The sequence below is a fragment of the Ipomoea triloba genome, chromosome 11 (genome assembly GCF_003576645.1).
Source record: "Ipomoea triloba cultivar NCNSP0323 chromosome 11, ASM357664v1".
NCBI lineage: Eukaryota > Viridiplantae > Streptophyta > Magnoliopsida > Solanales > Convolvulaceae > Ipomoea > Ipomoea triloba.
In genome coordinates, this window is record NC_044926.1 from 21,765,217 (window position 1) to 21,792,308 (window position 27,092).

General features: G+C 34.7%; 2 protein-coding genes across 4 annotated transcripts; both read left to right on the top strand.

Moving 5' to 3' along the window:
* Positions 1–1,741: 1,741 nt before the first annotated feature.
* On the top strand, positions 1,742–3,388 carry LOC115997595 (vinorine synthase-like). The gene is made up of 2 exons (XM_031237185.1): positions 1,742–2,843; positions 2,970–3,388. The coding sequence occupies exons 1-2, from the start codon at positions 1,757–1,759 to the stop codon at positions 3,113–3,115; spliced, it is 1,233 nt and encodes a 410-aa protein (XP_031093045.1). The 5' UTR covers positions 1,742–1,756; the 3' UTR covers positions 3,116–3,388.
* A 14,835-nt stretch (positions 3,389–18,223) lies between these two features.
* On the top strand, positions 18,224–27,028 carry LOC115996556 (glutamic acid-rich protein-like). 3 transcript variants are annotated; one of them, XM_031235831.1, is made up of 11 exons: positions 18,224–18,901; positions 19,517–19,550; positions 20,381–20,460; positions 20,649–20,708; positions 20,920–21,033; positions 21,109–21,189; positions 21,337–21,411; positions 25,076–25,631; positions 26,140–26,240; positions 26,332–26,362; positions 26,454–27,028. In XM_031235831.1, exons 1-11 carry the CDS (start codon positions 18,467–18,469, stop codon positions 26,582–26,584), a joined length of 1,698 nt encoding a protein of 565 aa, XP_031091691.1. In that variant the 5' UTR covers positions 18,224–18,466; the 3' UTR covers positions 26,585–27,028. The 3 variants fall into 3 exon arrangements, with proteins under 3 accessions (XP_031091691.1, XP_031091692.1, XP_031091693.1); XM_031235832.1 differs by having other exon boundaries at positions 26,143–26,240; XM_031235833.1 differs by having other exon boundaries at positions 21,337–21,393.
* The last annotated feature ends 64 nt before the right edge of the window (positions 27,029–27,092 follow it).

The window sequence follows — 27,092 nt, forward strand, 5'->3', positions numbered from 1 at the left end:
GTAGTCGTAGCGAAATGATATTATAGTTGTGTTGAAAGGAAACTGCAGTGTATTATTATAAATGTAACTGTAGTTGTGTTGAAAGGAAACTGAATAACAAGTTCACACGTTTGAGTGTATAATATCGAATGAAACTGCAGTTATATTGAAAAGAAACTGCAGTTGTGTGTAAATGTAATTGCAGTGTATATAAACGGAAAGTAAATGGCGCGGAACGGAGTCTGTTTTCATTAATCAAAACGATGTCATTTTGTAGGCGGATCGAGGGCATGCCACCTGCTTCATACTATTCATTTTTTATTTTTATTTTTTATTTTTTATTTTTTTGGTTTCGTTTTGTTGCTCCTTTAAGAGAATATTATATATCATTTTAGGATTGCATCAGTAGTTATCGCCGGATTTAAATAGAGCATTCGTATGCATGTGACCTGGCCATGAAATTAGTTGAAGCTTGAAACCCTCAAAAATGGCCCTGAAAGTTGAAGTTTATGNCATTTTGATTTAAAAGTATTACATTTTTCCTCAAAAAGTATTATATTTTCTCATATAAGTAAGGAGCACTTGTCAACATTACTTATTATGGAAATAAGTAACAAAAATTGTATTCCTGATTAGTATTATATTTGAGCATATAAATATGACATTTGCACATATGACAGTTACATGGTGGTTCGATCCGACTCATCTCATGAATAAAGATCTATGAGACGGTCTCACACAAGTGCGACCCCATAAAGTAATGTTACATTCCTAAAATCTCACATTATCTTTCTGAAGGTAACCCTATTAATAGGGTAATCCAAGATTCCAGAACCAAACTCCTCATTCATAATTTCAAACATCAATATTTTTATCCTTACATTTCACTTTCTCGGTAAACCCAAAATCAGCCCTGATAGAGGGCATGCCACCTCGTTCATACTATATAAAATTTATAAATAATATAATTATTAAAAATTAACTCCAATGGACAACATGCCTGCTTTTATTTTTATTTTTTTGGTTTCCTTTTGTAACTCCTTCACGAGAATATTATATTATTTAAGGATTGCATTAGAAGTTATCGCCGGATTTAAATAGAGCATTCGTATGTGACCTGGCCATGAAATTAGTTGAAGCTTGAAACCCACATACCCTCAGCAATGCCCCTGAAACCCCCGTACCCCCTTCAAATGACACTGTAGTTATATCAAAATGTAATTATAGTTGTGTTAAAATGTAACTGCAGTGTATATAAATTGATACTGAATAACAGTTTCACATTTTTTGTGTATATTGTCCAATGAAACTGTAGTCGTAGCGAAATGATATTATAGTTGTGTTGAAAGGAAACTGCAGTGTATTATTATAAATGTAACTGTAGTTGTGTTGAAAGGAAACTGAATAACAAGTTCACACGTTTGAGTGTATAATATCGAATGAAACTGCAGTTATATTGAAAAGAAACTGCAGTTGTGTGTAAATGTAATTGCAGTGTATATAAACGGAAAGTAAATGGCGCGGAACGGAGTCTGTTTTCATTAATCAAAACGATGTCATTTTGTAGGCGGATCGAGGGCATGCCACCTGCTTCATACTATTCATTTTTTATTTTTATTTTTTATTTTTTATTTTTTTGGTTTCGTTTTGTTGCTCCTTTAAGAGAATATTATATATCATTTTAGGATTGCATCAGTAGTTATCGCCGGATTTAAATAGAGCATTCGTATGCATGTGACCTGGCCATGAAATTAGTTGAAGCTTGAAACCCTCAAAAATGGCCCTGAAAGTTGAAGTTTATGAAAAGGAGAAAGTGAGGCCATCTTCACCAACTCCCCAAACCTTGAGATACCACAAGCTTTCTCTCCTTGACGTACTTGCCGGGCCTTTTTATACCCCGCTAATTTTGTTCTACGACTCCGCCGCCGGCCCTCGTCGCCACGATTATGATGAGCTCAGGGAATCGCTCTCTAAGACATTATCCGTCTTGTACCCGCTGGCTGGAAGACTTAAAGATGGATCAATAATCGAATGCAACGATGAGGGCGCGGATTTCGTCCGAGCTAATGTTACGAATTACGATTTGGGTGAGTTTCTCCGGTACCCGAAGCTGGAAGATCTACGGCTGCTCCTTCCGCGTGATCCGTACCCGGGCGCTATTGATCCGGCCATGCCAATGTTAGCTGTTCAGGTGACCAGGTTCCGGTGCGGCGGGACTGCGGTGGCGTTCTGCACGTGGCACGGGGTGGTGGATGCGATTGGGATGGCCGGATTGTTCAACACCTGGGCCGCAATCAACCGTGGGGAAGGGGAAGCCACTTATTCCGGCGGCGGTCTCGTCGTGGACGTCGCCGCAATTTTCTCGCCGGCGATTCCCAACATCTCCCAGGTAATGCTCACTGCCTATGCGGGAATGAAAAAGGAGATGCGGAAATACACCACGAAAAGATTTGTTTTTAGCAAACAGGATATCGAGCGGATCAGGAGCCAGTACAGCCAATCGGAGCATCACCGCCGTCCATCTCGAGTGGAGGCGCTCTCGGCGTTCGTATGGGCGGCAGTGATAAGAGCAACTCTACCGGTGAACCCAATCCTCAAGACGCACTGGCTCTCACATATTGTGAACTTTCGAAAGAAGTTGAACCCACCCTTACCTTCAAAGTGCCTAGGCAACATCCTCTACGGGACTGACACCGTGTGGGAAGTAGACGGCGGCGAACCGGTTATTGGCCGGTCACTTGTAGGAAGAGTGGTGGAAGCCATGGACAAGTTTACAAGCGACTACGTGAGGGAAATGCAAGCGGAGGGTGGATTTCTCAAATCGGTAAGAGCTCGACGATCAAAGATAAGTGATTACAATGAAGGTGAGATTAAAGTTTTAAGTATAAGTAGTTTGTGTAAAATTCCTTTTGGTGAAGTTGATTTTGGCTGGGGGAAGCCCGTATGGATTGGCATTCCTCAAACATTCTTGGACCTTGCTCTTTTCCTAGATACTCAAGATGGGGGAGTAGAAGTGTGGATTGGATTGGAACATGAAGTTATGTGCAATTTAGAAAAGGACACGGAATTTCAATCATATGTGTCGTCTGTCCATGTCCTTTATGAATCGTCTGGTTGTCCAAGAAGTGCACTTTAATCTAAGGCCGAGCGACATATGGTTTAATTTATGGATTTAGATAGGAGAAAGGAAGTGAAATCCTACCTATATATGATTAGTCGGCCACTACTTTTAATAACTTCCCTATGCAATCTCCTTTAAATAACCAAAATCCATAACCAATGTCATTTAGAAGCATCATTTCTTCTTATCAAATAATGATCTTGAGTTGATGATATTTTTACGATATGTATTCATCATTTTACTAAGTTTGTATTTTAATTAATAAAAATAAGATTTGTTGTGTCGAAACTTGTTATGTTTTTAAAAGTACAGCATCAAATATAACTTACACTAAAAATCACTTTGGTGAGTAAGTATTTAATTCTATTTTAGACAATCTTAGTAGAATATTCGATTGTCATCAATTACAACTTGAAATTGTTTCTTGTAGAAAGAATGAATAAGTCGATAAAATCAAATAAATTAAAAAAAAGGCAACTATTAATCCCAAAGAACATAAATTCAAGTCCTGTGTACCACAAACGTAACTCTGCTTAAAATCGATTATATTCCCTACCTTTTGAGGGCAAATGCTAGGAGCGTTGTAGTATAGTGCCAGCCTTATAAGATAAAATGGATTACAAGTTCACAACACTATATTTGAACATTCAAATATAATGTTTTCAGCGAACTTAAACGAGGTATCACTTCGTAAATTTAATCAAAGTGTAGGTAGAATTTTTTGAGGAAGAAATGATTTTTTCGAGAGAGGAAAAAATAGAGTTGTGGAATTCTCAAATCATCAACCAAAACATTTTGCTCAAGTATTGGAATTTATTAACACTAAATAATAATAATAATAATAATAATAATAATAATAATTATTATTATTATTATTATTATTATTATTATTATTATTATTGTAATTTATGCCTCTCCATAATATGCCAATTATCAATGTTACCCCTAAATTATTAGTGGTGTAAATATTGCCCCTCAATTTTAAAAAATGGTACATATATTGCCACTCCCGTGGTGTAAATATTGCCCCCTAGTAGGTATGGGAGGGGTAGTATATGTACTGTTTTTAAAAATTGAGGGACAACATTTACACCACTAATAATTCAGGGGTGACATTGATAATTGGCATATTATGGAGGGGCATAAATTACAATTTTCCCTAATAATAATAATAAGTATGGCATTTTGGACTTTATACTACTTATTTTCTCTCAATTTCCATGTATACCAAATAATTCATGCAAATCAAACACTGGAACTTAGGTTACCACACCAAACGCCCCATACAATTCAATTTGTAACTCCCAAATTTGGTAATTTAATCATATTAAATTTTGATTTGCACCCTCTTTCGTGCGTGAGAGAGCTTTTATGCAATACAATTCAAACTTCTTCTAAAATGAAATTGTATATACACTAGTGCAAACCCATATCACTTTCCAATATGCAACAAAGGCTCCTTCGAAACCTCCCATTCCCAACTCAATCCATTTTCCCAACTCAAATGGGTACACTTTGAAAATCAATTTCTCATTCACCCATTATCCATTTTTGTGCATTTAAACATCTCACTTATGAGAACCCGAATCCATTTTTTACCTAACCCAAATTAGAAGTGGACCACATTGAAAATTATACCATAAAATGATCACTTTATATGCCGTTTTAAGCATATTTTTCCAACAAACCCCCCACATGAATGAAAATTGATTTTTCAAGACTTGGAAAATCGACTCAATAGTGTTTGATGGACGATCCCTGCATAGGATAGGTAGGTGTTACCCTTTGAACCTTCCCCTACGAAGATATATTTACTCTACTAGCTATCTAGTAGAATGCGATGTCTTTAAACCATACTGCTGTTTGTGTAGATGATGATATATTTGACATAGAAACCTCCACACCTTTGTTTAGTTCTCATGGGTGTGTTTGTTTTGGCCATGGAACACAATTCTTAGTTCTACAAGAGGTTTTAAAGAATTGAGCTCAATCAACTTTCTTTTGAAGCGGTCCCACTTTTCTCTCACATAGGTGATTATTTCCCAATTTTCTTACATATTCACTCATGTTAGTTGACATTCGAATCATTAAAGCATTAAGCACGCTAGCGTCGTGCAGGAGTCACTATTCAATGATGAGTGGTTGAGAGTCCGAGACCCCTACTATGACACATTTCATTCCATAATTTAGTTGTCTCATTGAACCTATGTGCCAATTAGGTTGGTATCCACTATAGAACTTTTAGTCAAAGGGCTTTTATCTCATTCAAAAGTATTACAGTTTCCCTTACAAGTATTCCAGTATAAGTATTACATCTCTATCTTGACCTAACCCGTTTCACGAATCCTAAGAGATTTACCCTAATTCTTATTTATATTGTTGGAATTATAATATATATCAAATACAATTATGTTAAATCAATTTAATTGTGTAAATTTCATTTATAAATTTATCTAAATATGTACAATATAATATATTAATCATACAAATTTTAATGGGAAAATTTTAATTTTAGTCCCTAAATTATTCTTTACTAGTCATTTTAGTCCCTAACTTTTTACCTTTGCAGTATACACCCTAATGATTCAAAAAGTTGCAGTTTTAATTCCTGAAGCAACAAAACCATTAAATTATATTAAAATTTTACTTAGTACATGAGTATTTTAGTACTTTTTAATGTTTCTTCACTAATTATAATATTGTTTAGTCTCAATATTTCATTTATAAAATAAAAAAAATGATTTTATCAAGGTCGTGTAAGGAAAATAGGGATGATGTGCCACAATTGAAAATGAAAAATTTATGGAAAAATTTGTCAATTCTCTATTTTGCAGATGAAATACCAAAATTGACAATGTTATGAACAAAGATAATTAAATTTTAAAATATCCATATACTAAGTAAAATTTTAATAGAGTTTAATAGTTTCGTTATTCTAGGGATTACAACAATTGAAGGACTAAAATTACATTTTTTCCCTCTTCAAAAAAATTACATTTTTCCAATTTTAATTTTAATTTTGTATGCTATGAAAATACATACCTGATCAAATATATAGGAAACTCAACTATATTATTATATGTTAGGAACATTTGTAATTTAGATTTTGATGATACCAAAAGTTAGAAATTTTAGTCGCCTATTTATTTTATCTTTTAGACTTAGGTTGTTTCTGCTCAATTCGAATAGTTCGAATGTTAACTCGAGAAGTTACGTTTCAGATAGACAAAATAGTCTGAATGTTAACTCGATAAGTTACGTTTCAGATAGATAAACTAATTCGAATGGTAACCCGAATGGTTACACCTCAAATAGCTTGAAGATGAAGACCTCGAAGAGTTTGAAGAGTTGAAGAGTTCGAGAAGAAGATTTGAAGAGTAGAAAACTGCAAGACCGAAATGTTGCAAAGGCCGATGATGGAAGGGCCTACCTTTCGAGTAAAAGGGGATGTTAGTAGGAGCGAATGGTAAGGTCAAGCATTCATATCTGAGAGGTAGTAGAGTGTTAAGGTTCGAAACATTAACTCGAATAGTGAAAGTTAACCATTAAAAAGAACTGCTCGAGACATTCTCTTAGTCAACAGTTCGAAACCTTAAAACACTAGTGAATTTGACCAATGCAAAGAGAGTTCTAGGCTCACATCCCAAGGAGGATTTTCCTTTAAAAACCTAGACATTTTGTGTAGAACAAAAAGATATGTTCATCGCAAATTAAGTGTTTAATGGCTAGAAAGTCTGATAAATCTACCTAACATCCGAATTATATGTTGCTCTCTACCCGCTAGTCACTAGACGTTTGAAATGGGTTTTTACCTTCAATGACACATTTCTAAAATGCCTATAAATATCTTCATTCAAGACTGGAGAATGTGTTGGTCTATTCAAAAGTTTTATAAGTGCTCAAAGGGTGAAAAGCAATACTCAAGCGAGATGAGTGAGAGAGAAAAAACTAAAAGGAATTTATCCAAATTGAAGAGTCTTGTGTTGGAAAAGAAGTTTATATTCAAATTCAAAGATGCCAAACTCTTACTTGGAGATTGAAGAAATCGTATCTTCAACCCTTTGTATCCCTACTCGGTAGAAGTAAAAAGAGGCAGAGTAAACTCGATGTTGAGTTGAAAAACCTATAGAGTTTAAGGCCGACTTTGTGTTCAAGGATGAATGTCCCTTTTGTACTAACGTGATAATCCAAACCTCTCTAGTATAACTCAGGGACGACGTGCAACGCCAATGATAACTTAGGGACAAAACATGAGTATGACAAGAACTTAGGGACGAATTCTACAATTACCCTATAACTTAGGGACATAAAGTGTAATTTCCCTAATAATAACAAAATCCTCTATTTTAACTTTGCGCTCAAAACAGTTCTATACTATTAAGGTTTGCGTAATATTGTAAAATATGGTAATACAATTCCTATTCGTACTACAATTGTATATTAAAATATGTTAGTACAATTCCTAATACAATATATTCTTTTCTACTTTCCTATTTGTACTAAAATTCTAGAATAAATTACTAATCGTAATATTACAGTACATATACTTTCCTGCAACGTAATCTATATTATTAATAAAAATAAAATCCTTAATTTGAACTTTCCACCCAAAACAATCATATATTATTATCATGTTCGTACTACAATTGTATATTAAAACATGTTAATATAATTCCTAATACAATATATTCTTTCCTACTTTCCTATTCGTAATACAATTTTATAATAAATTACTAATCGTAATATTACAGTACATATACTTTCCTTCAACGTAATCTATACTATTAATAAAAACAAAATCATCTATTTTAACTTCGCGCCCAAAACAGTTCTATACTATTAAGGTTTGCGTAATATTGTAAAATATGGTAATACAATTTCTATTCGTACTACAATTGTACATTAAAATATGTTAATACAATTATTCATACAATACATACAATTATTAATGCTCAGTCGTTGTTAGAACTAGCTGTTTGTGCACTAACATTTAGTCCAACTAATCTCAGAGTTAATTGTGGGCAAATTTGTTATCTTAATAGCATACCTAACTATTTTTTAATTTTTCTTCCCTCGGGTATAAATAATTGCAGTGGCCAGTAGTGAAGCATTGTACGGTAGATCTATAGTTTGCTCTCCAAGAACACCTATTAATATGCCTATGAATGGTAATACAACTCAAATTCAAATTATTTGTAATAACCTTTACATTTTGGTATATAAATTTTGATTTATTTGTTGTTTTAAATTATTGATTTTATATAAATTTTGATTTATTTGTTGTTTTAAATTATTGATTTACTCCAATTTTTGATTTATTTGTTGTTTTAAATTATTGATTTACTCCAATTTTTGATTTATTTGTTGTTTTAAATTATTGATTTACTCCAATTAATTTGTTAATTATTATGTACTTATTTGATTTTATTATCAAATTAATCAATACATATGCGACAAGAACCCTACAGAAAGACAAACATATTTAAGTTGTGATTGTTTGTGTAAGGCAGAATCAGACGGTGAAAATCTATCAAAAGTACACACTCCTGAATTTCTAAATAGTTTGAGATTGTTTGGACTCCCTAATCATTCACTAACATTAAAGGTTGGTGCACATGTTATGTTATTGCGGAACATAGACCACTATCTTGGTTTTTGCAACGGTACGTGTTGTTAGAGAAAATATGCGGGTATGTAATACATTTGAGATACAAAAAAAAAATACAGAAAAAACAAGGGAACAAAACCGGATCATTTGCTATCTTCAGGCATGTAATCAATTTCCTATAAGCTTTAAATCTCCCTCAGAAAAACCAACAAGGTTCCAGATTTAATCTTATGGGATACAAGAAGATGACTAAAATTCTTAAGTTGTTTTAATTAAGAATTTCCTATAGAACTGTAAGACTGTGAAATATCTTGGTGTCCTACAAGTTGATTGCATGTGTCAATTGCATGTCTCTTTCAGATGTCTCTCCAAAATATTTATATGAAATATTTTGACTGTTAGGAGAAGTTACATGGAAGTTACCGGCAGTTTAAAACTCCAATTTCCACAAGATATATCTTAAATAATATATCTATCATGGAAAATATAATTACATGAACCATGTATAACATATACATATTTCATAAGTTATGTACCTCCGTAGGTCTATACACTACATGCGAATTTACTATAAAATTTTATATATATATATATATATATATATTATAATATATATATATATATATATATACATACATACATACATATATATATATATATACACACACACACACATATATATATATATATACATATATATACATATATATATATATATGTATGTATGTATATGTATGTATGTATGTATGTATGTATATGTATGTATGTATATATATGTATATATATATATTTTCTACCAAACTAAAATAATATTTATAACTCCACAACTCCAAATATTAGTTAAGCTTGTATGGTAGTCCATTTGAAACATTAATCTCCATTACTATATAAATATCCAACAATCCTTCTCTATTTATATAGTAAAAATTAATATTGTACCAGGATAAATCCAAAACTCGTGCATAAATGAAAGTGCCTTAGATATTGAACTTTCACATAGTATTATATGCGATACATCAATTCGGATTGCAGTGATGGACGAACCTTGAATCACGTAGTCTCTTTGAAGAAATGTAGGTATAACACACACAAGTTTTACAGTCATTACAACTCTGAGTAACTTTGACACTATAAAGGCCATGTGTCCGTATCCATTAGTAAGCACATATCAAGTAAAGCCCAAACTTGTTGAAGCGGCCACACCTCATGCTCACAGAGGCTAATATTTTATATCATGCACTGCATCATGCATTTTTTCAAAAGATCAGTTAAGAGTAAAAACTCATCCCTACTTCAATGCAGAACCAAGCATCACCTTTCCTGGGATACAATTTTAATTAAACTTTTGATGCCTGCAAATCACAAAATGAAGTGCTCATCATCATTGAACTCAAGGTTTAACGTAATAACTTAGACGTGAGTTGAGCTTTCTTTCACTTGCAATTTAATAATTAGGCTTACCATATCTCTCAGATTATTTTGTACTCAACAACCCTGGACAATCCTTAAACTAGGATTTTAGCTGGATGTTAATGCCTTACTAAATAATCATCAATACATAGTAAGGCCTTTCAATTAAAACTATGTATTTTATTATAGGTCACCACAACAATACCCCTTCCGATGTTGAATCATTTCCCTTGTCATAGCTTTGGTAAACGGATCCGCTAAATTAAACCGGAACCGTACAAAGTCTAGTGCTACAACACCATTACATAGGAGCTTTCGCACATAGCTATGTCTCAATCCTATGTGTCTTCACTTGCCATTATAAACATTGTTATATCCCTTGGCCAGTGTAGTAGCGCTGTCACAGTGTACCAAACCTGGTGACATTGGTTTTGACCAGACCGAAATCAAATTCCTCAGCCAATCAAATTCTTTGTATGCCGAAGCAAACACAAAAATTCATATAAAAGATGGATATTTCTTTTGAATATACAAAACCATAATTAATGGTTTTATTCAGTATTTCAAAAGTTCCTTTTAATCCCATCCACATTGCCAACAGAACATGATGATAGATAGAATTTTAATATTCTATCAACGAACTTGTAAAATAAAAATATTTAATTGATTATACCGGAACCCACTTTACAGGTTCCTAGTCAATAAATATTTATTTCCTGCAAATTCTATAACCAAGAATTTCAATCACCATGCAGAACTCATTAACAATGAGTGATTTCTTAAAATAAAAAATTAAACCTCCTCCATTTAGAATACCATCCACTTTGGAGAAAAAATTGATAAGCGTTCTCCACTCAGAAATACCCATTCACTTTGGAGAATAAGCTTATACTGATAAACCTCCTCCATTCAAAAAATTCATTCTCTTTGGGGAAGAAACCATTTTGATTTTTAAGCATATACTTTTCATGTTTCTTCTAAACTGAAGAATCATAGAACTTAAATCATAATCCATGATTTAAATTTGAACTTTCTTTTCACTAGCCAATTTCCATACTAGGTACACCAGTAAACTTTTTGGCTTTCAAAATTTTAACACATTCTCAGTATGAGAAATCTTGTGTTAAAGACATTCATAAAATTCATGAATTTCATCATTATGCATTTCTCATGCATAAAAGTTACCGCATGCCTTTATCGTGAATATCATAGAATATTTCAAAAGTTTCCTGCCTTTATCAGAAATATAACACAATATTCCATACTTTCACAAGGAAAAATTACTATGGTGCTAAGAAAATCAATAATTCATGACAGACATTATAAAATAATTCCACAACTTTGTAACCATGTAGAAAGCAGCAGAAAAATTTATATCACCAAATTAATTCAAATTTGACAGATTAACAGCACCTTAAGATACAACATATTACATATGTATCTTGTATACCATGCATGCGACTGAAACAAAGTCTCAATATATATATAAAAATATTTATATACATGGATAAATATACCCTTGTATTTAACAGGCTATGCAAAACTTAAAAGAATCCATGCATAACTTCTATACATGATACATAACTTAGCCAGTAAGTAAAATAAAACTTACATTCATGTCGAGGCCGAGACAAATAAAAGTACCGTATTGATTACATCCTGCAACTTGTATCAGCTTTTATAATTCATCTCTTCCGACCTTTGATGCGCTAAAACCACACACTTCACCATGGAGAGAACATATCTTCTCGTTCTAAACAAATCATGCTAATAAAATGATTTATTTATATGAAACCAGTTTTCAACGTACGTCTCACTAATCATCTTGGCATAATTAATGCCCCATGATTCCGAGTGAAGACGGAAATAAAACTTCATAGAATGTATTCAAACCACATGTACATAGCATGCCATGAACATCATGCAAAAATCGCATGAAATCTTCTTGTACAATAAAATGACAGACCCAAAAATGATTACTGTTATCCTTACCACCAAATTCGAAATTCACATTCCGAAATATTTTCGTGATGGGAAACTGTTCTTTCACGCCTGACATCTTGTCTTCTAAACTTTCAAGACAAAATCAATGATCACAGGTTTAGAAACTTTAAAGCTTATAAATTGTTAGAGAAAATGTGCTGGTATTCTGTAATACATTTGAGATACAACAAAAATACAGAAAAAACAAGGGAACAAAACCAGATCATTTGCTATCTTCAGGCGTGTAATCACTTTCCTATAAGCTTTAGATCTCCCTTAGAAAAAGCAACAAGGTTCCAGATTTAATCTTATGGGATACAAGAAGATGACTAGAATTCTTAAGTTGCTTTGGTTAAGAATTTCCTATAGAACTGTAAGACTGTGAAATATCTTGGTGTCCTGCAAATTGATTGCATGTGTCAATTGCATGTCTCTTTCAGATGTCTCTCCAAAATATTTATATGAAATATTTTGAATGTTAGAAGAAGTTACATGGAAGTTACCGACAGTTTAAAACCCCAACTTCCACAAGATATATCTTAAATAATATATCTATCATGGAAAATATAATTACATGAATCATGTATAACATATACATATTTCGTAAGTTATGTACCTTCGTAGGTCTATACATTGCATGCGAATTTACTATAAAATTATATATATATATATATATATATATATATATATATATATGATTATTTTATTTATTTCAATGCACGGTACACTGTGAAGCAAAGTTGCTTTACAATTTCATGAACATGCACTCTAGCCGAATTGTGAAACAACTAAGCTTATGTATTCGGCTGAATATACACGCATGCACCAAAAAAGCCAACGAATCCTTGCAACGAATTATAAAGCAATTAAACATTGTGGCCGAAGACTTCAAAAGTCATTTCAAGAACTCGGCCATACCTTCAAGAATTCGGCTTTTAAAAATTCATATTTCCCAATTTATTTTCTACCAAACTAAAATAATATTTATAACTCCGCAACTCCAAATATTATTTAAGCTTGCATGGTAGTCCGTCTGAAACATTAATCTCCATTACTATATAAATATCCAACACGTGTCTCATCGTCACAAGATTGACAGATCACATTGTCGAAGCAAAAATAGTTAATGAGACACATGAAGGAACCAAAGTCCTTATCCCTCGAATGTCTTTCACTCCTTCTGATATGAGATTGCCCTTCAAGTTTTATCGTAAACAATTCTCATTGATGCTCGCAAATACCATGACTATCAACAAAAGCCAGAGCCAAACACTAACTCATATTGGGCAAACCGGTGTTTAATCACGGTCAATTGTACGTGACTTTTTTCTGAGTCACCCATCCTGATTGCCTGAAGGTGTTAGCGCTAGACGAGGATGGATAAGATTTTGTTAGTACTACCAATGTCATCTACAAAGAGGTGTTAAATAATGTGTAATTCGAACTGGTGATATTATGTTTTTTTTTTCAAAGAGCAAATTTGCCCAAGTTATACAAATCGTAAACACTGATATATAAAATTCCCAAAGTTTCAGCAGCGGATGCTTACATATGCACATTAGCTATTAATTCAACAATTATTTTGTCAAATTCATGCAAGGATAACATCACAAAACATAATCGATCAAAACCATATGTTCAATTGCACTATATAATATTTGATGTTATAATTTCTATAATTATATACCGATCCAAATATTCTTAAAATATTATAGCAAATTCATTCCGTTCATCGTACGGGTGCGAACACTATTAATAAATAAAAGGAATAAGGGCCAAATTAGCTATTGAACGTAACGCGATAGTGCAATTAGCCCACTCGATCTAAAAAAACGTGCAATTACTACACTCAACAGCGTAAATCAATCCAATTTCACCTAGTAACCAGTTCCCAACCCTTCCATCCGGTTACCTAGCTGACGTGGATGCTTACTTGGCATTTTATTTCATTTTCTTCACTTTTTCTTCCTAACACTTGTCTTCCTCTTTCTTCCCTGTCTTCTTCTTTCTACCATTTGCTATTCTCCTTCTTCTTCGACAACAACACTTTTTCTTCCTAACGCATGTCTTCCTCTTTCTTCCATCTGCTACTCTCCTTCTTATATAGAAGTAGTACTGATCATATTACTACTACTCAAACTATGCAAAATTAAAGCTAAATCTCCGCAAAAAACCTTGTGATCTAGTGGCACCCGATTTACACTCTCACATGGAAGGAAGTGGGTTCGAGTCTCAGTGGAGGCGACTGTAGGTTGAGAAGGTAGCGAGAAGGTAACTACTCAAGTAGCTATGAACAGATAGTACATTGTAACAGAGTCATAGGTTAAGTTGAAACTCTTTTACTCTTTTAATCCTGCTTACATCGCGCGCCTACAGGACGCCAAATTGAACTCACATCGCCGGCACCGCGTAGCCTACAGGACGCCTGAACTCACCACATCGCCGACATCGCGCGCCTGATGACTCCATTTCAAAATACCTTTTTGCCCCATCTTTCATCTATTTTTGTAGTTAAGTATTTATACTTGAGTGAGATTTATTACTTGGTTGTGTGTTTTTGTGGTTCAAGGTGAAATTCTTCACAACGAGTGGTAAAGGAAGCATTTTGGAAAGCTATAGATCAATTTTGGTAGCTTAGGATCCCACTTAAGGAGGGAGAGGAGCAGTGGAGCGCAAAATGGAGCAGGAAAAAATACTGGAAAAATGAAATGGGTACTGACACGGCCGTGTCAGTACCCGTTTTGGTCCGCCCTAAAACTGATCACCGAAATGGGTACTGACATGGCCGTGTCACCCCCCGTTTCGGTCTGCACTGTTCTGTTTTAAGCGATTTTCTGCTGTAATTTTGAGAATTTCGAACCCTAGCTAGTTTAGACTCTCTCTCTAATATTTCCCATAGCCACTTTTAGCTTAGAATAGCCTAAATTTACATTGTAGAACACTTTGCAAGCATCCTTTGGTGGATTCGGAAGGGATTCCAACAACATTTCTTCATCATTAATAGTAAAACTCTTATTTTCTCTTCTCCATCTTGTCTTTATATTTATTACGTATTTATGTTTTCCTTGCTCAATCTTGCAATGTTTACTCTTGATATGAGTGAGTAGTCTCATATATGGGTTAGATTAGATGTTTATTACTTCTATTGATGCTTGTTATGTGATTATTGCATAAAAGGGGATGAACACCCATTTAGGGTTCTTAAGTGTGAATTGGTTTTATTTCTATCTTTCAATAGTTAGTGGCCAATGATTATTGTTTGTGTTTGGAAAGTCTTTCATTTCAATGGATGTTGGATGGAAGACTTAAGTCAACCCTATCTCAAACCCATTTTCTCTTCTATGCAAATAGGGGTAGATTTGGGGCCAAATAGCTTTTGTCCTTCAAGAACTTAGGTTGGTTCACCATGGAAATGGGACAACCTTTGTTCTAATCCTTGGAAACTTGGATTCCTTTGTGCTAGCCTTAAGAACCTAGGGTCATTGTTCATCCCCCAATCCAAGTGTTAATGCATCAATAGAGTAATTCACCTAATCTAACCCATTCTTCCAAATAGAATTTGCACATAATTTAATCTTGTTTTTCCCTTATATCCAAAATTCCAAAAATTCTTCTTAGTTGTTACTCCTTAATCCTTAAAATGGTTTGCTTGGATCCTTATGGGTTTCAAGACCTTGGTGACTAGAGTCTAGGCGATTACTCCTTACGTGCCATAAAATCCAATCCCCGTGGTTCGACTTTACACCCATTTTTACACCCCGCTCACACTACATCAACGCCTACAAGACGCTAGATTGAACTCACATCGCCGGCACCGCGTGCCTACAGGACACCTGAATTCACCACATCGCCGACATCGCGCGCCTACAGGACGCTAGATTGAACTCACCACATCGCCGGCACCGCGCGCCTACAGGACGCCTGAACTCACCACATCGCCGACACCGCGCGCCTACAAGACGCCTATCCATCGACTGTAAAACGCGCAAAGCACCTCACCAGGAGGATCGCACATTGCTGGCTGTTCTCTTTTTTTTTTTAATTAATTTTTGGTGTTTCATTGATTTTACATTTTTTGTGGGTTTGTTCTACCCGAACTACGAGGGCTGCTGATTGTGGATCCATTGATTTATTTGGTTTAGTTTTTGTTTTCCCCATCTTCTTTTGTTAGTGTTCTTAATTTGGCTTTAATTTCTTTTTTTTTTGTTTTTTGTTTTGTTTTGTTTTGTTTGTGAGGTTGTTTTGCTCCTTTGCCCATGGGTGACCGAATGTGCACCGGAGTTTGTTCATTCCGTTCCTGTCTTTGTCTTGCATGCCATTGTAGTCGACCTCGAGCTTATGATCGTCGTTTCGACAGGGTAGGAGTGGGGATTGGATACTTCAATTAAATTGCAATAATTTCTTTTTTATTATATATTTTTGTTTTCTTTTTGATATTTTTACTTTGTAATTGGTATGTGAATGAGTGTAAAGAGTCAAAGAGGAGTAATGTAGATAGAAAAATTAACCTACAAAAGGTTATTGCCAGATTCCAGTTTTGATCGTCAAGGTTAGAGAGGGGGAGATAGTGGGAAGGGATTTTAGAGGTGGGAGGGATTTTTTTTTTTGAATACTACCAACTCTATTACAATGCAGTATCTGTTCATAACTACTTTTTCAACCAATTGAAGCACAAGAGTTAGTATTGCCTCCACTGAGGCTCGAACGAGGTGGGAGGGATTAATGTTGGGGTTTTTGGATAGAAGCAATCTGGGAGTTGCATAGGTTGTTTAATCATGTTTATGTTCTGATAATTGTGTTAGCTTCAGTTGTTCTCTAAAGAAGAAGGAGAATAACACATGGAAGAAAGAAGAAGACTATGAAGTAAGAAAAAGTAAAGGAAACGAAATAAAATGCTAGATAAAAGTCCACATCAGCTAGGCAACCAGTTTTTTTTTTTCTCAACCAATTGAAGCACAAGAGTCAGTATTGACTTCACTGAGGCTCGAACCCACCACCTCTCATATAAAGGGAAGGGTTTGATGCCACTGGACTACAAGGTCCTTGGCTTAGGCAACCAGTTGATAAGAGAGTTTACCAGTTATAAGGTGAAATTGCTATGATTTTACAAGTTGAAGTAGTAATTGAATTTTGGAATAATGTTCAAATTGGCCACTAAACATAACATCAAAGTGCAATTAGGCAACTGAACGAAGAAAAAGTGCAATTAGGCCACTAAGCACTCCAAATGCATGTAATTTTACCTGATAGCAGGTTACCTTCCATTTCACCAGGTTGTCTGCTTACATAGATGGTGAGTTGACATTTCAAAATATTTTTTTAATACTAAACTTTAAATATAAAAATAAAATAAATAAAAATATTTAAAAACTTAATTTAAAAAAAAAACAAACAAGCATGTATTGTATTTTGTTTTTTTTTTCATTTTTAATTAATTAAAAAAAAACAAGCAAGCAGGCATTTAATTTTTTATTTTTATTTTAAAATTGAGTTAATTCCAGCCGTGGTTCTCCGACTATGTTGATTTTTTAAAATTAGTCCTCAACTTTTAATTTGGACAATTTAAACCTCTTGACTTTCAAATTTTTTCCAATGTTGGTCCTTTCGTCAAATTTTGGTTAAGTTGAGGTCAAATGAAGTGGTAAAATTGTCCGGTCACCTGTTTAGTGTATATTAGAAATTTAATTGGAGGTTGTGCAATAAGAAGAACACAAAGTACAATATGTTATAGCAGACTATTACATCAACATTTTTTTAGTTTCAGTTAAGGGTCTAACATTATTGGCTAGTGTAGATTAATTTGACCCTTATGGCCTTATTCCTAAATAAAATAAAAATAGTACTCCCTCCGTCCCATTTTACCTGTCCTATTTACTATTCATTGGTCAAACCAACTCTTTCTTCATTGCTTATTTTCTTTAGTAATTTTTTATTATTTTTAAATTTAATTTTTTGTGTTTAATAGTACTTTTGATGTAGTTTCTAAATATATAAATTTTATATATTAATACTAAACTTAATATTATGAAAAATTAGATTAAAAATAACTTCAGTCAAGCCGGGACGGAGGGAGTATAAATAGTAAAAATGGAACCCGCTCATTTAACGCTTTTAACGCACAAAGTTTCAAACCCCGAAATCACAAAAACTTTTTTCCTCCAAATTAGAAAACCCTAAATCCGAAGTGGTTTTTTGCTCCAATTATACAAAATTCCCGAATTCAATTCTGATATCGTCGAATCCAAAAGTACAATCAGCTTGCTAGCTTCACTTTTTGAAATCGCAGAAATCTTCTTTCTACTGCTACTTGTAGGGTTTTCAGTCATATGTGCAAGTGAAGAAGCTGTACTGGGTTTCGATTTTTAATGGCTTCGGAGAAAGGAACCGTAGAAGAAAACAAGCCGGAGGAGGTAAAGGAAGAGGCGAAGGAGGAGCAGGAGAAAAAGGAAGAGGCTAAGGTCGAGGACGCAAATGAAGAAGCAAAACAGGATAAAGAGAAGTTGGGAGAAGAAGAACAAGACGAAGAGGTAAAGGGAGTAAATGGTTCAGAGGAAATGGAAACAGACAAGAAAGAGGAAGCAGAGGCGGAAGAGGAAGAAGGCGATGCCGATGCGGAAGAAGAAGAAGGAGGAGGAGGCTCAAAGGAGGCGAAAAAGAAAGGTTCCCGGAAGAAAGCTAAATTATCTCCTGTAACACCCAATCAGAGTGCTAGGCCAACTAGGGAGAGGAAAACGGTGGAACGGTTCTCTGTGACAGCTACTGCAAGAACATCTTCTGCCAGCAAGTTATCCATTAAAAAGGTATGGAGTATTTTTTTTTCTTTCGTCTTTCTGCGTTTGTACTGTGGTAACTGGTAAGGAAATTGAGTAAGCAAGCTAGAACATTTAAAGACATTTTTTTACTGTTTTTTCTTGAACTCACATGAAGATATTTTCTTTGGTTTCCCTTCTTGGAATGCCCATTTTATTTTGTGCACTAACAATGGAATTGATCAGTTTGAAATTTCCTGCTCTTCTGCAATTTTATGCTTTTTCTGTATTGGTTTCCCGCTACATCTGCGGGAAAGAAATAAATATGAGAAAATAAGAATATAAGATCCAGGAGATTGTTTCTTCTTTTCTGAATTGGGACTTAAACACCCGCACAGGCTTTATTTTTCCTAGTTTGGTACCTTCTTGATTTTATTCTATATTGACTTCCTTATAAGCATTGTGATACAGACTGGAGATTTCTGCAATTAATTGCTTACTTTCTTTTATTATTCAATTCTCTATTTGAACTTGTATTCATAATTAGAAACTGCCATTACTAAGATGGGGATTAGCACAACTAATTGCTTTCTTTCTCTTATTGTTCAATCTTTATTTGCACTTGTTCTCATAGTTGACATATACTATTATTGGGTATCAATGTAGGGTCAAGGTACACAACTCAAGGACATTCCAAATGGTAAGCCATCTCTCTTTCTTTGCCTTATTATTGCTGCTCTTCTTGCTGATGCTGCTATTTGTTTTAATTTAATATCTTGGTTAAGTTGAAGAACTTCATCAATAAAAGCTGTGAAGCTCATTATTCTTTTAAACTGAAAGAGGGATGTATGGATGATATGAATTCCTTATACTGGTCTAAAGTGATGTAGTAAACCAGAACTAATGTTTTACAGATGGGTTTCCTTTTTTTTTTTTTTTAATCAATGCTACCTTTTATTAATCTGTCATCTGTGACATCTGCGGTCTGCCATGTCAATCTTTGGGGCTTTTTGATAGTTGTGTATGTCAGTGTTGAGAAATATTTGATTGCAGGTTTCATTTACACCATAAGAAAATAGTGTGATGAAGAGTCATGTGAAAATTGTATTCACTAATTTTTTCAAGAACATTATTTTTCATGACAATGCTGTAAATATGCAGTTAGTCTCCCCAACCTTTGGTTCCTACTGTGACTGAATAATGGCAAATAAATTTATTTTACTGTACTTCATTGAATATTTTCTTTCTGCTGCTATGAAATTCCAAGTGCATTGTTTTGGGAAGCATAAAGATTTTGCTTTCCCTCTGTTTGGAATTAATATTGCTATAGATGGGTTATTGAATCTCAAATTGAAGGATGGATGTAGGCCAGTACTCATGAATACTTGAATGATTCTGTGTAATGATTCTTTTATGAAGCTTAGTTTCCAAACATTGGAATTTCATTATACTAACTTGAGATTAAGGCAACTTTTACATGTAGACTCTAAATGCATGCTGATTCTGATATTGTTTGAAATATGACCCCAGTGGCCTATAAGTTGTCTAAGAGAAAGCCTGATGACAATCTACAGATACTCCACAGCATTCTTTACGGGAAGAAAACAAAGGTACTATTTGACCTGATGAAGTCAATTGTGGGACTCTTACTGAACAAGTGATTCAGATTTGTTGGCTAATTCATCCTGAACATTTTTTTTAATTTTAATTTTTCATAACAGTTTTCTGTTGAACACACGAACACTCTATTACATATCTTCTAATATTCTAAGGCATCAATGCTGTATTGCTTTTGCAGGTGCATAACTTAAAGAGAAACATAGGCCAATTTTCTGGATATGTGTGGGTTGAAAATGAGGTAAATTCTGAACTTACTATATTTTCTCAGACATGATTGTTTTTACTTCTCATTCTTGATTTATTTTGACTTATTTATTCCCTCAAGCAATTAGTTTGCATATATCAAACGAGCACCATATAAGCATATCATGATTCATGGCATTTATGTCTGATTATGAGTGCACAAAAGTATCCATTATATGATATAAAAAAACTTTTTTACTCTTCAGCATGAAAAGCAGAGGGTAAAAGTCAGAGAGAAGCTTGAAAAATGTGTTAAAGAAAAGTTGTTGGATTTTTGTGACGTCCTCAATGTTCCAGTTAACAGAGCTTCTGTAAAGAAGGCAAGTACAAGGATGTTTGATTAATTCTACTCAATGCAGTAGAAAATCTGTCCTAACACGCGTATCTACTTGCAGGAAGAACTGACTGTGAAGTTGTTAGAATTCTTGGAATCTCCTCATGCTACAACAGATCTCTTACTTGCTAATAAGGAAAAGGTGTCGTTGAATCTTCTTGCTTCCCTGCTCTTATTTGAAGGCACTTGTGCATTTCTGTCTGTGTTTCTTGTGCACTATTTTATTGCTTTTTCATTTTGTGTTCTTTGACAACATATATGTAATATTTTCATGCTTCTCTGACCTCAGAATAGTAAAAAGCAAAAGGGAAAGGCTACAGAAACCAAAAGTTCAATGGATAAAGCTGTAAGTAAACAGGCAAAGGTCAGCTCCTTGTTATCTGTTTTTACTGTTCTTTTCTTAGGTTCAGTAAATTAGATGGATGAGATATAGTTTGAAGACTTTTACCTGTTTGGAATTTGTTGCATGATTATGTAAGAGCACTGCAATGATATATATGATTTTTTCTATTACAGTTAGTTTTTTTTTGCTTTCAGTTTCTTGAATGTGTCTCACCATATTCACCAGAACTCCCTGAGTGATTCTAGTAGTTTAGTATGTACATGATAAACTAGATCAAAAGAACAAAGTTGATAACCTCTGTGAAACTGGTTATGTTCTTGCTATTACTACTTTTGCTGTTGGAGCCAATGAACATTTCTGGATGATTGGAGGTGTGCAAATTTGGTTTAAACTAAAAGCAATGCAAAAAATGATACATGGAGATTTGTGATTTTAAGTGTTTATTTTGAGAATGACACTATATATTGCCTGTATGTTCTATATCAGATTCAGAGTTTTTTTCTTTAAAGCTCATGGATATAAATTTATAAGGTGGCATGAAGTCATGAACATTTTCAAGTGTTAAGAAAATAAATATGGTGGTGGTCTGAAGGGTTGCAAAGTTCACCACCTGCTGGACGGTGGAAGCTAAAACGTGGAGTTTGATTCGGAAAACAAAGACGATAGAGTAATACTAATTGCAAATTGTAGTGACTTTGGTAAATGAAAAGACAACCAGACATGATCCTAGACTTGATGACTATCAGCTAATCTAATAAGTTGAACAGAATTATGAATTTATGATTTACTTATTTTTAATACTTCACCTCAAACTTAAGTTGCTTTCACCAACCTTACTTTGTAAAATGAACCATAGACTAGGCTGAAATATGAAACTGAAGCTGGAATTGGAGAGATGGGAAACTCCAATTTGTTCAAATCTAGATTGGTATAACAAATGTGGAATTCATCATACTGTAACAAACATTAATCTGGAATTGCAATAGTGGTGATCTAGAATAGAGAAGCTTGCATCAAGAAATAAAAACACTGTTCTGCGATTAGAATGATTGCTAATCTTCCAGCTCTGGAAATGGGAGACATAACTTCGATCTACTGCAGGAATAATTGACCCAAAGTGAAGAGAACACAGATCTAGAGTAAAGAGATGTTGCTTCCAGAGAAATTTGAATCTTGACTACAACAAATTTGCATTATTTGACTAGTCGTAATTCTGTTTTTTCTAAAGTATGAAAGTGATTTTCTACACTCTTTCTTTTTTATTATTTATTTTGATAAGTGAGTATTACTAACAAAATAGCAGCAAGTGGATGCAGCTAACTATGCAAAGGTTGATATTGCAAGGAGCTTAAGCAATCCATAGGTTGCTCTATGTCATGTTAAAGCTGTTCCTTAAACCCACACACAACCTCAGTCCTGTATTTAAGTTTTTGTTTAAAGGCACATCTCTTAAAAAGCATATTCTTTTCCTTTCTTTTCATATACCTTCCTTTTCATATAGACCACATTGGACAATGTGCAGTAGTAGTTCCCACAATCTTCTAATGGATTTTTTGTCGCAGAAGCTTTTCCAAATAATAGTAATAATAACAAAATTCCTTAGTTAACCTATTCATAACTTAGACCATGCCAAAGAATGCTAGAAACAGATTCCAAATGTCAAGCTGATTCACATTGGAAAAACAGGTTGTTAACTGAGTCTTGCTTTTTATAGCACAAAGCTCATTGTGTGATGTTTTTGGTGAAGTATTTCTCACTTTGTCTGTTATGTGGTTTCTACATAATCATTGTGTGTGATTTCTTGCTATTGCTTGTCTCTGCTAGTGCTGGGTATCTGAGTGTGACGCCTAGTCGTCGACTAGGCGACGCCTTGGCGTCCTGTCGGTGGAGACAGGACGCCGGGAGGCTTCGCCTCGCCTGAAAACGGGAGGCGAGCTCCGGCGTCGCCAAGGCGTCGGCCAGGCGTCGCAGGCGGGCGCCATGGACGCCGACCCTGCGTCCAACCCACAAACCCAACCCATTTTTAGTAATTTTATTTTTTTTTAAAAAGAAGTTTGACCTAATAAGAAGAGAGAAGAAGAAAGGATTTCAGATCTAGTGCGTCGACTAATGTCTCCCACAGCCATCGCCGTCGCCCTCCCACAGCCATCGCCCATCGCCGTCACCGTCGCACTCCCACCGCCTGAGTCGTCCTTCTTTCTTCTTCTTTCCTCTTCTTCTTTCCTCTTCTTCTTTCTTCTCCATTTTCTTTGGTTTTCTCCATCTGCGACTGTTTGTCTTCCTATGGATTTGGGTTATAAACTGCCAGACTGCCACTTCTTTGGTTAATAATATCAGTGGGCAGTGGGCAGTGGGCAGGGGCAGGGGACAGTAGGCTAGGGCGGCAGTGTGCAGTGGGCAGGTGCAGTACAATTTATATGTTTAATTGTTTATATATATATATATATATAGTATTTTTTAACTTGTCGCCTAGTCGCCTAGGCGACAAGGCGGTCCGGAGGCGCCGCGACTTAATAGGGCGCCGTGATAACTATGGTGGTGCTCAATACTTGTCACGTAATCTGCAAAGTTCTTAATTACAGGCAAAGTCACTTGGAAGATTTGAATACATCTAAGTCTGTTATTGCTATGGAATGTTCTGTGTGTGTCTTAAGAAAAATTGAGAAGGTGCTAGTATGGGGAACCTCTGCTCATTTTCATGATATGGATAATCTTAAAAGCATAAAAAGGCAGTATTCACAGAGCATGCTTATTATGTAATTACTACTGTTTCTTCACTTAGCAGTTTGTGTTCAATATTTTCAGCATTAGCTTAACCCACTTTCAGGTGTTAAAATTTAGTTCTAAATATTAAGTCTTCCTGTTGTTCGTCACAATATTTAGTAGGAATTGCTATAGAAAGATAGCCTACTTTTGAGACTTATGGTTGCCATTCTATTTAGTTGTAGGGAGTGGATGATTCCTTTCCCAGTTGCTATTTGGGTTAGATTAATCTAATTACGCTGCAAATTTCCCTGAATAGTGAAGTTATTGTGGCATTCATGTGAGAACACAAAAATGTTTCATATTTGATTCCCTATATACACCTTTAAATTTTCTGTAATATTTGAATTATTGAAGCTATTGATTTGCAAATGCTTGGATATCTTTTATAAAAAATAAGTTGACTTCTTGATAGTGGAAAAAGAGGATGAGGGTCATGACTTTGTGGCATTATTTATTTATTATTTTGGTGTGAACTAGTGGTTAAGTCTTCAAGTTTTTGAAATAAACCTTGCAATGTTGAAGTGGGATCATTTGCATAAGATGTTCTCTGTTTGGTATCGCAAAATGCATGTCTGAACTTTTTGATTGTATAATTTGGATAAATTAGTCTCGTCAATAGTAAGACTGGGTTTATTGTGATCTGCATCACTTCTCAAATTTGGTGGTTAGGTGGATCTGGAGCCTATAGTTTCACCTAATCTGGAGCAAATCCATCCGTCTTCCTGATTAGGTGCCATTATGGACTACAGTTCAAGTCATGCAGGGCATTACCGTTTAATTGTTTAAAACACCTGTACTTTGGACATTCAATGTTGTCATGCTCCACTTTTTGTTTTGTGATACCTTTTTTTTTCATATTTGTACAATCAGTTGTATGATTTCAGCAGAAATTCTTTAAGTGTTCTCCTTTTGATTATAGAAGCAGAAAACTCAAGTAGGAGAGAAGCGCAAGCGATCATCAAAACTGCACGATGAAGAAGCTGATAGTGAACTGTCAGGCAGCAGTGATGAGTCTCAGGACGAGGATAACGATGATGAAGCTGCCCCGGGAAGAAGTGATCAGGAAGGGAGTGGTTCTGAGGACAGAGAGGGAGAGAAAGAGGAAGAGGAAGATGAAGAGGAAGAAGGGGATAAAGAGCATGAGGATGAAGAAGAGGAAGAAGAAGAGGGAGTGAAAGGGAAGAAAAGAAGGCGAGAAAAGGACTCTGGGATTAAAATTGGGGGGAAGCCTATGGCTGCAAAAAAGGGAACATCTGCAAGATCTCCCAAGAGCTCAGAAAAATCTACCAAAAAATCATACAGTGCAGATTCAAAGAAACGCTCTGCCGATTCAACAACTAAGCCTGAGAAAGAGTCCAGTAAGAAGAAAAAAGTCGAGGGGGACAGTGGAAAAGAGAAAAACACATCTTCAAAGGAAAAGGCTACAGGAAAGAAGCAGTCAGAAAAGTCTTCAACAAAGGCTTCGGAGAAAGAAGGTTGGATATTATCCTTTTAATGACTTAGGAATATGTGATTTCTATTTGTTCATTTATAATATCATGGCATTGGCTAATGGCTATATTTTAAAATGATTTTCATTTGATGAATGACTTTATGATACACTTGCATTTTTATAGAGTTCAACCCTTAAATGGGATTTTGAACTTTGGGTATGTCTGATAGGTGTTATAGTTGTCTTTTGCTCTGGCTACCTCGACCGTTTAAAAACTACAAAATTTATTTGCTTGATTTTACTTTTTAGGAGAAATTAAGAGTTTATGCATAATCTTTGCTGCATATTGCTTTCCTGCATTTTGCATCCAATTTTTGGAATATAATTTGGAGAAATGAAATGCCTGATTTAAGTTCACTGAGTTGCCATTTGTATGGATAGAAATGGTGGTACCTTCACAGCATGGAGTTTATTGAAATTTCCTTAATTTGCTAGATGCTACTCCTTTGCAACTTGCTCGATCCTAACAAATTCTTTCAAACTGAATGCAGCAGTGAAACCAAAAAGTCGCCAGAAATCTAAGCCGGAGCCTAGCAAAGAGGAAATGCATGCTGTGGTAGTAAATATTTTGAAGGGAGTAGATTTTAACACCGTAAGTTTTATCCTTTTGCCATTCCACAACCCACACTATATAGTATCTGTTGGTTTAGATTACTAAAGGTCTTTTCCACCTAAAAATGCAGGCAACTTTATCTGATATCATTCGGCTCCTAGGTATCAACTGTATTCTTGTTTTTCTTGCTATGTCTACTAAACCCTTTTCTACCTGTTTTGCTTACTGCATCGTTAACTGGGCTTACTATAGGATCCCATTTTGGAGTCGATCTAATGCACAGAAAATCAGAGGTGAAGGATATAATTGCTGAAGTAATAAATAACATGAGCGATGACGAAGAGGATGAGAATGAGGACGGAGATGACGAAAATGATGCATAAGCTTGTCAGTTAGTCGGAATATGCATTTTGCTTACGAGCATGGGATGCTCGTTTTTATGTTTTTTAGCTCAAAATTGTAGGATTCTCTGTACAGGGTTTGCTGTTACCTGTTTCGGTGAGCATAGACTGCATTAACAAGAAACTTATACAGATGGTGGCCCTAAACAGGTGGGTCTGTATCAGGTATTATCGACGTGTCTTTGTTTATGTACGCTTACAGGCTGACCTTTCCCGACAGTACTTGTGTTTAGTTATATAGTTGTTTGTTTTTGTAAACTCATCAGAAAATGTCACATTTAGGAGAGCTCTTGAATGTTACAATAAGATGTAGAGAACATGTTTACAGTGGGGTTGTATTTGTATTTGAAAACTAATTTAATTGTAGTACTATTATGCTTCGGCATTTTTATCTCTGTTTTTGGCTGTCAAGGTAATTTACTGCCCTTTTCTCGTGTGTAATTGTTGCTTTTTTTTTTTTTTTTTTTTTTTTTTTTTTTTTTTTTTTTTT